Consider the following 12,744-nt stretch of genomic DNA (forward strand, 5'->3'; position numbering starts at 1 on the left):
GAGCTCATGCATGTTTGGATTGTAGTCTGAACCCACTTGAGCTATCCCATTAGGAAGTTCTCACAGCGTCCTGCCAATCATAATTGACCGAAGCATGTATACATTTGCTGAGGGCCTTGGAATGCCCTGGCTTCTTATGATTGTCAGGATGCCATGCCAGCTTCTCGATGGGATAGCTTAGGTGGGTTCAAACTAGGATCTGAACAAATCTGAGCTCATCCCTACAGACCCAGACTCCTATTCTTCCCACCTAAAACTGTAGAGCTGGTACTTGGCCATTCAAGCTGAGAGCCCTCAGCCCTGTATAAATTTGCCTGGAGGTTAATTCCATTTCACTTCCAGAAGCCCAACGGAGTAGCAGAGGAATGAAGGGAAGATACTGTGTAACCAGTGGGGTTAGTGTTAAAGTCAACCTGTTAACAGTTTTTTCTCTTTCTATGTTTTATAAATAAATTTAAAAAAATCTGATTTAAAAAAAAAAAAAAGTCAACCTGTTGCTTTGACCTGCATGGGCAAACCACAGGTTTATTTATTTATTACAGGTACTTATATAGCGCTATCAATTTCCACAGGTTCAGCTCAAAGCACAATGACTATTTTTTATTGTTTTTTTACCACTTTTAAATATTAAAAAAAGCTCTGGCTTCAATACTCACTTGGGTTGGCCATAGATGGCTTGCACTTTGGCCGATCCCTATCGAATTGGCCAAAATTGGAGCCATGGGTGGTCCTGCAAGCACTCAGATGGACAAAATTTGATCTAAAAATTGACTGAGCCAGGGGAGAAATTATTGACTGAGCAGTGACTGCATCCTATGAGATGTGGTCACTTTACGGCAGCGCCATTGTGCATGCACATATAAAATATCTGGGACTGTTTATCATGGAAGTGATGGAAATGATTTTCTTTTGGTCAGCCCATGGGCTGAATGTGGGAGAATCTAAACCTGTATGGATAGTTTTGCCCTCTCCAGCCCTGTCTCCTGCAAATTTACCACTCCCAGATCCAGCACCACAGCTCTTCCAGGTTGAATGACTCCCATCGTCATAAGCTTTTGGAGCCATGGACATGCCATTTAGGGATGCACCATCACGTTGCTCCAAGCACATGCCAAGATGTGAGCAGTGTTTAAGACCACTCACCATTGTAGTAGCTGTGACATCATATAACATATGACCCAGACAGAAGATTCCTGCAAGAAAAAAGTATGTATGCAGAAATTTAAAAACAAAAATATGCTGGAGTGGCGGGACACCAGTAGATGAGTGGGATAGGTTTGAGGGGGTAGATTTAAGATGGAATAGATTTTTAAAATATTGTTAAAAAATAGCAGCTAGATCCCACAAATATCTATCTCCTTGACATTGGGTGCCCTGAAGTCCTGTATTCTCCTGTGGTTGAGAAATTGATTGGCTGCTTGGGCCATAGAAAAAAAAACAAAAAACAATCCCCACGTCTGAATGGCAGCCCCTGCTGTCAGGACCTGGATTACCTGCTGGTGGCACTGTGCTTCCCAGAGCAGAAGGTTGTAGTTCTAGTGTCCACCAGTGGGTGTCTCCCAGCACATTCTAGTAATCAGTTTCCACCTGATGCTGGCTGCTGAGAGAGTATTTAGTCCCTCTTCTACTATTACACTTTGCTTCAGTGTTTTGTTTTGCTACCAGATGCTGCTAGCTGTTTATCTTGTTCCTGCTCTTTATTGTGCTCTTTGCCTTGTACTATAGCTCCCAACTGTCCCTGATTTTCTATTTGGAGCAATGTCCCTCTGTCCCTCTTTCCCCATCATTTGTCCTTCATTTTGGTCTGATCTATATAGTTGTATATAAAATGCACTTTTTATCTTTCAAAAAGTGTTTCCCAGAGCTAAACCTTTCATCCGATTTATAAATTGCTGCATTTGTAAATTTTAAAAGCCAATATAAAGGAATAGTAGTGGTAAAAAAAAGTCCTTGTGGATTTAATTAACCTTTCTTTTGTTAATTCTCCTTTAAGGGGTGTGGCGGGGGCATGTCTTATGCCTTTATACATTTGCTAGTTGGTATCCCTCATTCCCATCTCAAAATTTTGGGAGGTATGCTTGTACCTTTACCCTAAACCTGCTGCCTTGTACCTATCCCCCCCCCCTTGTTCCTGATCCCAATCTTGGTTCCCCCCTTCTTTGCATCTCCAGTTTTTACCCTGTGATCTGAATGGATGAACTTCCTATACCACTTCACATGCGCTATAATCCCTACAGTCTTGTGAGTTTAAAATCGTCTGTCCTATATTAAAATGTTTTTATCACGCTGCACTTAAATGGCGCTGCTCTCTTCTTTATTTTTACCCTGTGATCTACATTCCTCATTTTGCATATATTGTATTATATTTAGCTTGTTAGGTATTTTGCCTTTGGGTTATGGCATACAGTATAACCCTGCTGTTTGCTGGTATTTGGATGGCTCTTGGATTCACTGTAAATAAATCTTACTTGAAATAATTTGGTCTGGCCCCAGTCTCCTGAGTGTAGCTACACAGGTCTGGTCATCCCTGCTGCTGATTCCTGATACCCATATTTCTATCCTAACCAGTATCTTTAAGAGTTAATTACATTATTAATATTTTTTGGCAACCAAGACACCAAAAAAACATTTTAAATGGTCTCTAATAGTTTTTGTTTTGAAGTGTAGCCAAGTCCCAGGCCTCTTTAGGCCTTATGGTGACCTCCAGAGTTATGGAGAGCTGCCATCCTTCTGTGTAGAGTGGGTTACAAGGCATGGTGGGTGCAATGCTGGATGAACAGGTGGGCACCAGACACTTTTGAATGTAAAGAGATTTATTGTCTCTTAAACAGAACTGTGGGAGAGAGGGTTAGGGCCAGGACACCCTTAGGTAGATGTGTAGCGGTGCCCCCATGGGTTTTTGCTTGTTTCAGCTCCACACATCACCCTGCTTGGTCAGACATTCATTTTAGGCACACTTTCTCCAGTCAATGAACAGTCTCTTGCTTGTTTTTGTTGTTTTTATTAGGGGATTAAGCTTGGATGGGGAAAAGGGACATGGGATGCCCAAATGATGAATCTTTCTTAGTAGAAAAAAAGGTAGTTGAATCTAAATTGACAGCCTCTGCTACTTCACATGTCCTCCAGCACACTACTTGAGATCACTTACTTTCCTATACTGTCCGATTCTAGATTCCTGTCACTGTTAGCACATGGCTAGGCCTCACTCTGAATAAGTCCTAACATTTTCCTAGTAGCCCTTTGCAGGCAGGGGTCTGCAGTCCCCTTAGCTAAAGCAACCATTTAAGATGAGAAGAATAATTGTTCTGACACTTGGTGGACTACTGATCCCAGCATGTCCAATGAAATCCTGCCAACCTTCCTGGCTGCAGTAACTCAACTCCAAAAAAGTACCACAGTCTCTCCCACTGGCTTCACATCCAATCCTGGCATGTCTCTCCCAGAGCTTCTCACTGTGCTTCTCACTCACCAACCCCGGCATGGATCCCTCCTGAATGACTTGTCCAGCAGTGCTCCCCACTGTCCTCCTCCTGCTCCTGTTCCAGGACACCTCTCAAGGCCACTGCTATGGATGGTGGGAGTATGCTTCGGACGCCACACAGTATACACAGTGCAAGTCAGCCTGTTACAATCCTCTAAGATTCATACTCAAATTGGAGGATCTATATGGGTGCTATGTGCCTCTGGACACTGTTGCTCCTCTGCCTCATTTCCATTTTTTGGACTACACTGAGGCTGTACATTCTGGAGCGCCGTCTCTTTTTTACCAAAAACTTTTTATAAAAATCTATATTTATGTGTGCACCGCCTCTTGCTACTCCATTGTGGGATTTGTGTGGACAATTGGTGGCCCACTTATTACATCTAAGTCTTCGTGACAGTGTGGTGTAGGTCTGCGATGCCTCTTCTGCCCCTGATCTAGCAGCATAACCTCATGATGACCACTCAGGTGTAATTCCTTCCTGACTTTTTTCCCCTGATGAAGGGACGTTTGTGTCCTGAAACGCGTAGGGCTGTCTGGACTCCACAGAAAATCATCTAATTTTGTCATCTACTTTTTAGTGGTTTGATTTTTTGTATATATGTATAATTATTTCATAAAATGTATATTTTTGTATTTATGTATACTTATTGCCGTTAAAGTCCCAGCTCTCCGTGGGAGGTACATCTTTTTCTATACAAGACACCTCTCAATGACCGTGTAAAGAGGGGCTCCCTCCCAGCTCCTGAGTTCACCCCCTCCACCAGAAAGGGGGCTTCCTCAGACCACGGCAGTCTAATGCCCCGTACACATGGTCGGACATTGATCGGACATTCTGACAGTCACTAGGCAGAACGGGGAAATGCCTTGTTTACATAGGCATCTCCCCTGTCACGGAACGTCCCACACTCCTCTTAAGTGCTTCCGTCAGTATACCACTTCCTCCCAGTCTGGATATAGATATCAGATATTCCAACCGTTCGTGCGGCTCCGTGACACGATCCCCGGGACACCGGCGGACATCGAGTCCGCGGGGCACGGTTACGCTGTACGCAGCGGGCGCGCGCGCGCTAGCCCTGCCAATTAAAGGGGACGTACAGGTGCGCCCATTTGCCCACCGCTGCCATTGTGCCGACGTATAACGGCTTGCGGCGGTCGGCAAGTGGTTAAGGGCTGTGTCCTCAATCTTCTTTCTCTATCTCAAAAGGTGACACATCAGAGGTCTGTTTAGACCCCCAATATCTCACCAAAGCCCTCCAGGGGGGCTCCTAAAAAAATGTAAAAAATATATAAAAAAAAAAAAAAATTGTAAATAAATAAATAAAGCAAGTAATACATAAAATAAAATGGTAAAAAATACTAAAAAATAAAGTAACAAAAATAAAAAAACTACTGACACCAGTGGCGAAAAAAATGCCAAAGGCTCGCACTTGGGACCAGGCCCTGGCGTTTTGCCACCGTCGGGGAGGGGGTCAGGGAGGCCCCTTATGGTCTCTTGCAGCGGGGACCTGAAAGTTCTAGTTGCACCTCTGCTCGCGCCGCTCGGCCGCAGTAAATGTACTGTGGGCAGGCAGCAATTGTTTAAACAACAGTGTGAAAATGCCAGATTTTGGCCGCTAGATGATGTTGAGTGTCACAGGAGCTCCCTCTAGTGTCCATAAAGCAGTATTTTCCCCATTCGTCATTTTTGTTTCAATGACTAGCATTCGCTCTGCAGAGGATATAGCCTAAGAACTTTCAATTTAGCCCCATTCATACAGAATGAGGTTAAGTTATGCAATTTTTTTTTTTTTTTTTATAAAAACACCCTGAAGTGTTCCTGAAAGAGTGATGGTAAAATGTCACGTCTGGCACAAATATTCCCAGTCCTTTCTATGTAACAGGGCTGTGGCCCTCAGGTCGACAAAGCTTTGTAAAAGGTTCCTAGGTGACATCAGTCAAAGGCATATCTGTACTAGCAGTGATTGTTGAACTGATTGATTGCATTCTTATGCAGAATCGGTTGCAGTGAGTCATTTTTCTATAAAAAGTCCCCTACACTGCACCCTTCTTTGCATCAGAAAGGACAATAACCAGGAGCTAAAAAAAATCAGGTTTTGCCATTTAACGTCATAGAGGGGCCTCTGGACGTTTGTAAAATCGGCTGTGAGTGAGTTTGGCATGCGGAGGAGGCCTAGCCGTTTCCAGTGCCGATGCAGGTACACCCAAAACAAACGCAATCAAGTCAACACAAGCCACATTGCCTGTGACACGATACCGACAGAAACCTTTCAAAGACCTTTTTTTACATGATAATGATGTCAGTAATTTGTTACTACTCTCGGCTGAAGATCTTCCCTGGGGGGGTTGGTGTGGGGGGGGGGGGAGACAGGGGTTTAACACTTTACAATCTGTCACGGGTTTCGAGTCATGTGTATGCGTTGAGAAATTGCAGACGTCTATCATTACCGTGTCTGGCGCATTTGTTCTTAAAGCTGAACTCCAGGCAAACAGCTAAATGCACAGATGAGATACATACAGTGCCTTGAAAAAGTATTCATACCCCTTGAAATTTTCCACATTTTGTCATGTTACAACCAAAAAACATAAATGTATTTTATTGGGATTTTATGTGATAGACCAACACAAAGTGACACATAATTGTGGAAGGAAAATGATAAATGGTTTTCAATTTTTTTTTACAAACAAATATGTGAAAAGTGTGGGGGGTACATTTGTATGGCGCCCCCCGGAGTCAATACTTTGTAGAACCTCCTTTCTCTGCAATTACAGCTACAAGTCTTTTTTAGGTGATGTCTCTACCAGCTTCGCACATCTAGAGAGGGACATTTTTGCCCATTCTTCTTTGCAGAATATCTCAAGCTCTGTCAGATTGGATGGAGAGCGTCTGTGAACAGCAATTTTCAAGTCTTGCCACAGATTCTCAATTGGATTTAGGTCTGGACTTTGACTGGACCATTCTAACACATGAATATGCTTTGATCTAAACCATTCCATTGTAGCTCTGGCTGTGTGTTTAGGGTCGTTGTCCTGCTGGAAGGTGAACCTCCGCCCCAGTCTCAAGTCTTTTGCAGACTCTTATGCCGTGTACACACAAGCGGACTTTTTGACCAGACTGGTCCAACGGACCGAGTCCAGCGGACAATTCGATCGTGTGTGGGCTTCATAGGACCTGCAGTTTTTGGTCGAACATCTGACGGACTTTAGATTTGGAACATGTTTCATAGGACCCAGTTCCTATCGAAAAGTCCGCTCGTCTGTATGCTAGTCCGACGGACGAAAACTGAATCTAGGGCAGCTATTGGCTACTGGCTATCAACTTCCTTATTTTAGTCCGGTCGTACGTCATCACGTACGAATCCGTCGGACTTTGGTGTGATCGTGTGTAGGCAAGTCCGTTTGTTCGGAAAGTCCGTCGGAAGTCCGCAGAAAGTCCGTCGGATAGATCGTCGGACCAGTCTAGCTGAAAAATCTGCTTGTGTGTACGCGGCATAACAGGTTTTCTTCTACGATTGTCCTGTATTTGCCTTCATGAATCTTCCTATCATCTCTGACCAGCTTCCCCGTCCCTGCTGAAGAAAAGCCTCCCCACAACATGATGCTGCCACCACCATGTTTCACAGTGGGGATGGTGTGTTCAGGGTGATGTGCAGTGTTAGTTTTCCACCACAAATAGCGTTTTGCTTTTAGGCCAAATAGTTCAATTTTGGTCTCATCTGACCAGAGCACCTTCTTCCACATGTTTGCTGTGTCCTCCACATGGCTTCTTTCAAACTGCAAACTGGACTTCCTATGACTTTCTTTCAACAATGTCTTTCTTCTTGCCACTCTTCCATAAAGGGCAGATTTGTGGAGAACACGACTAATAGTTGTCCTGAGGACAGATTCTCCCACCTGAGCTGTGGATCTCTGCAGCTCCTCCAGAGTTACCATGGACCTCTTGGCTCTTCTCTGATGAATGCTCTCCTTGCCCGGCCGGTCAGTTTAGGTGGACGGCCATGTCTTGGTAGGTTTCAGTTGTGCCATACTATTTCCATTTTTGGATGATGGATTGAACAGAGCTCCGTGAGATGTTCAAAGTTTGGGGTATTTTGTTTTAACCTAACCCTGCTTTATACTTCTCCACAACTTTATCCCTGACCTGTCTGGTGTGTTCCTTGGCCTTCTTGATGCTGTTTGTTCACTAAGGTTCACTAACAAACCTCTGAGGACTTCACAGAACAGCTGTATTTATACTGAGATTAAATAACACACAGGTGGATTCTATTTACTAATTAGGTGACTTCTGAAGGTGGAGATCTTCTTTCCTTCTTACTAATGCAACTCACAAGAGGTGGAAGTCGCCCTCTCCGGGAGCCGGTTGCCTTTGAAAGTCATCCCCCCATCTCCAGGAGCTTGCTGCCTTTGAAGGTCATCCTCCTATCTGATGTGGATCTATACACCACCCAGTAAACTACGGTTGTCCTGGATGGAATCTATCGGTATGGTCTTCCAGCACAGTACCTGAGGGATTGTTGGATCCCCAAAGCTCGCATGACACTCCACCGTATGGTGACTGTGTCCATCCCCTCTGGTAAGAGTATTCACTTCTGCCACCTTATATGCTGATTTGAGTGCATGAGATTTCCTTCCCGAATAGAAACTACCATCTACATTCATTTTTTCATCTCACTCCAAGAATACTGCTTTGCACATGTCAATAGATTTTCTCATTACTATGGACATTTTTTAGTTACTTATGATTGTCTATTGATTTTGCTCAGTTTTGTATGAGCATTATTTGCTCTAATTACCACACAATTATATATAGGATGCGGGTACGTTATCTTACGTTATCACTGATTGCATATAGTGCTGCATTCATTTTATTTGTGATTGTTTGTTCACTTTGTTCATTTTTTTCTATAAAGTATTACCTGCATTAATTACCACATAATTATATACTGATTACATATAGCGCTGCATTCACCCACCATTATATATTATCATTGCATGGTGCACCACACTGTTTTGATGCTGGCAGCTATTTCACACAAAAAAAAAATTTTAATAAGCGCAATTATTCTTGAGTTTTATTACCTTTATAAGAAGGTGGTCCACAGATAATCAGCCCCTCCATAGGGAAATAAGTACAGGGTACAAGAAGACCCCTTCTCTCTCATTCACCAAAACAATGTAAAAAGTACATAAAAACCCCCACATCATGGAAAAATAATATCCCACATTGTAAATCCAGCGACAGTCATGATGACCTTCCCAATGGTGTTGTCCAACCACCCAACAATGTTGCCCACAATACTACCAGTGCAAATTGAAAGATCCCCATGTGGTTTTTGTTGATCAACAAATGGCCTTGGGAACTTGGGTGATGTCCTTCACCAAATATGGCCATGACCATATTTGGTCAATGATGCCACCCAGGATGCATGGGTGACATTCTGCTTTTGTCCTCCACACTGCCACTGCAAAATCACAGATTCATGGATGGATTCTGTTGATAAACAAATTGGCTAGGAATCCCGGGTGACATCATTGACCATATATGATCATCACAATGTCTGGTCAGGGTCATCACCTTAAATGCTTGGCCAGTCTGTTTGTCAACAGAAGCCAGAGAGGGATCTGTCATTTTGCAGTAGTGTGGCAGGGAAAAAGCATTGGATGGTGGGATGTCACCTGGATGTCACCTATGCATCCTGGGTGATGTCATTGAACTATTATGGTCATGACAGTATCTGGTCAATGACATCACCCAGGATTCCAAGGCAGTTTGTTTGTTTATCAAAAGAAGTCAGCCAGGGATCTGTCATTTAGCATTGGTGTTTTTTTAAGGTTTTTTTAATGGACACTTTATAAAGGGTTAAGTTTAAAAGGTACTGTTCCATAACTTCACATGCAGCTAGGTTGAAACTAGGGTGTCCTAAAGGTAATGTAAATAGCTAGCTGGATCTAACAGCTTAGAGCAGGGGTCTGCAAACATTCTAAACAAAAGGCCAGTTTTCTACCCTTCAAATTTCAGGGGGGGGGGGGGGCAGACTGTGGCTAGCAGAAATAGTACATGTCCTGGTTTCAGTTGGAGTAAACAGTATTAGGGGGGAATAGTGTCCCTTTGTTGCTGTTTGTGGGAAGAATAGTGCCCCGTCATTGGTGTCAGTGGGAGGAATAGTGCCCCATCATTGGTGTCATTGGGAGGAATATTGCCCCATCATTGGTGTCAGTGGGAGGAATATTGCCCCATCATTGATGTCAGTGGGGGGAATAGTGTCCCATCATTGGTGTCAGTGGGAGGAATAGTGCCCCATCATTGGTGTCAGTGAGAGGAATATTACCCCATCATTGGTGTCAGTCAGAGGAATAGTGCCCCATCATTGGTGTCAGTGGAAGGAATAGCGCCCCGTTGTCAGTGTCAATGAAACTAACTATGCCCTACTGTTGCTAATGATCGGGGGAATAATGCCCCAAGGGGCAGATAAAAGCAAGCAAAGGACCACAGCCGCAGTTTAGACACCACTGGCTTAGAGGGTTGGGTCTAGCTGGTTGCTATTTACATTACTGTTAGGACATGCTAACTTCAACCCAACCTCAATTCATGCTTCCCATATAATTTTTACCTTGATTGTATCATAAATAGTTCTCCAAGCCCTGAAGAAGGGGAAATCCTTTTTCCCTGAAACGGGTTGCCTGCATCTGATCCTCCCAAAAAATGTTTTGTTTTTTTTTCCGGACAACAAATACAAAATTTAAACAAATTTTGAGATGGAAGTTTGTACAAGTCGCTTCTAACCGCACACCCAGAACTTGAATGTATGAGCTAAGGGCTTCAGGATTCCAGGAGTAAATGCTACAGGAATCATCTGCCCTTCCTCAAGATGGCCATGGCTAAAATTGATAGGGGGGTGTTATTCAAAAAGGTTTCTCAATACAATAAAGCATGGAGACATGAATGGATGGATGGGGAAGTTTGCTTTGAATAGTTAAAAAAAGAATGAAATCACGTTTTTGGTTTGTGGTGCTCAGATAAAGTGGAGTTCCACTTTAAGTAAGCGCCCCTCCAATGGTACAGACAACGGGACAGAGCGCTGTATGCTAAAACAAGGATAGTTTGCAGAAGTGAGTCACTGCGAATGGAAACTCACTAACTAAAGTGTTACAAAATTCAGTAACATTATCTAAATGAATCATTTCAATAAAAGTCCCTTCAATGGTATGACAACGGGACGGAGTGCCACATGTCAGGAGAAGTATCGTTTGTCAAAGTGAGTCACTGCGAACTGAAACTCTCACTAAGCAAACTGAAGCAAACTCTCAATACACTTCTGTCTTCTACAGAATGTTATGACACAGAAAAAACAGTTGAGCAGGAAATAATGGAGTAATAGTAGTACATGGAGCAACAGCGCCCTCTAGAGAGTATTCTTCACATGACAGTTGCCCCTTACTTGTTACAGTTTGTAACACTTGTAGCATTTTGTGGATCAATCCAGAGATAAAAAGAATCAAGGTTCATATACCAGGGATCTTCAAAACTTTTCAGCATTAGGGCCACATTGAATATTTCACAAATATTCAACGGTGGAAAACAAAACAGTTTTGTATATGACGGAAACAAATTAAAATGAATTATTACATTTTCCTTAGAGTTTTGTTTCGTAATCAGCATGACATGATTTAGAGCAGGGGCCTCCAAACGTTTCACTTCAAGGGCCACATTGTATATTTTACAAATATTTTACACATATTTGTAGGCTGAAAAAAAATACGTTTATAAATAAATCCACAGCAGCGGAATATAATAAAGTGTGCCAGGCTGGCAGCAGCAGGGCTGGGTGGTGCACATGGACCCTCTGCCTGTACCTAAACAGTATAGCCTCATGCAGGGGGTTACATTTGAGTGTGCATTAGGGCCTTACATTTGTGTTCCAGTCACAGTGTCCCCATATATCTATGTCCCCATCAGAGTCTCTCTGCACATTTGTATCCCCATTACTCACCAGAGTCTCCCTGCTATTTGGTGTACCCATTATAACCCCCCCAAACACACACACACACTTTTGTGTCCTCATCACCCATTAGAGTCTTCTTGAAAATTGGTGCCCCTATCAGAATCTCCCCACACATTTGTGTCCCCTTCAGAGCCATCAAACCTCACAGTTGTGTCTTCTTCAGAGCCATCAAACATCACAACTGTGCCCCATTCAGTGCCATCAAACCCCCCAACTGTGTCCCCTTCAGAGCCATCAAACCCTCACAACTGTGTCCCCATCAGAGCCATCAAACTCTCCACAACTTGGTCCCCATCAAAACCCCCACAGCTGTGTCCTCATCAGAGCCATCAAACTCCCCACAACTGTGTCCCCTTCAGAGCCATCAAACCTCACAGTTGTGTCTTCTTCAGAGCCATCAAACATCACAACTGTGTCCCATTCAGTGCCATCAAACCCCCCCCCCACCTGTGTCCCCATCAGAGCCATCAAACCCCCCAACTGTGTCCCCATCAGAGCCATCAAACCTTCACAACTGTGTCCCCATCAGAGCCATCAAACTCTCCACAACTGGGTCCCCATCAAAACCCCCACAGCTGTGTCCTCATCAGATCCATCAAACTCCCCACAACTGTGTCCCCTTCAGAGCCATCAAACCTCACAGTTGTGTCTTCTTCAGAGCCATCAAACATCACAACTGTGTCCCATTCAGTGCCATCAAACCCCCCAACTGTGTCCCCATCAGAGCCATCAAACCCCCCAACTGTGTCCCCATCAGAGCCATCAAACCCCCCAACTGTGTCCCCATCAGAGCCATCAAACCCTCACAACTGTGTCCCCATCAGAGCCATCAAATTCCCCACAACTGTGTCCCCTTCAGTGCCATCAAAACCCCCTAATGGTGTCCTCATCAGAGCTGTCAAACCCCCCCCCCCACAACTGTGTCCCCGCCAGAGCCATCAAACCCCCCACAACTGTGTCCCCTTCAGTGCCATCAGAACCCCCACAACTGTGTCCCCATCAGAGCCATCAAACCCCCCAACTGTGTCCCTATCAGGGCATTCACCCGCCACAACTGTGTCCCCATCAGACCCATCAAACCCCTCAAAACTGTGTCCCCAACAGGGCCATTACCCCCCCCCCCCAACTGTGTCCTCTTCAGTGCCTTTAAACCCTCCACAACTGTGTCCCCATCAGAGCCATCAAACTCCCCAAATCTGTGTCCCCATCAGAGCGATCAAACCCCCCAACTGTGTCTCTATCAGAGCAATCACCCCCCTC

General features: G+C 44.2%; 1 protein-coding gene across 1 annotated transcript in view; it reads right to left on the reverse strand.

The window, feature by feature from the left end:
- The window catches only part of LOC141148078 (forkhead activin signal transducer 3-like), a 54,413-nt gene that overhangs the window by 2,857 nt on the left and 38,812 nt on the right, over positions 1-12,744 (reverse strand). Inside the window, exon 4 of the mRNA XM_073635230.1 lies at positions 996-1,193. Coding sequence (XP_073491331.1) covers positions 996-1,193 — 198 coding nt within the window. The remainder of the gene's footprint in view (positions 1-995; positions 1,194-12,744) is intronic.

The sequence above is a fragment of the Aquarana catesbeiana genome, linkage group LG06, assembly GCF_042186555.1.
Source record: "Aquarana catesbeiana isolate 2022-GZ linkage group LG06, ASM4218655v1, whole genome shotgun sequence".
In the NCBI taxonomy this organism is placed as follows: Eukaryota; Metazoa; Chordata; class Amphibia; order Anura; family Ranidae; genus Aquarana; species Aquarana catesbeiana.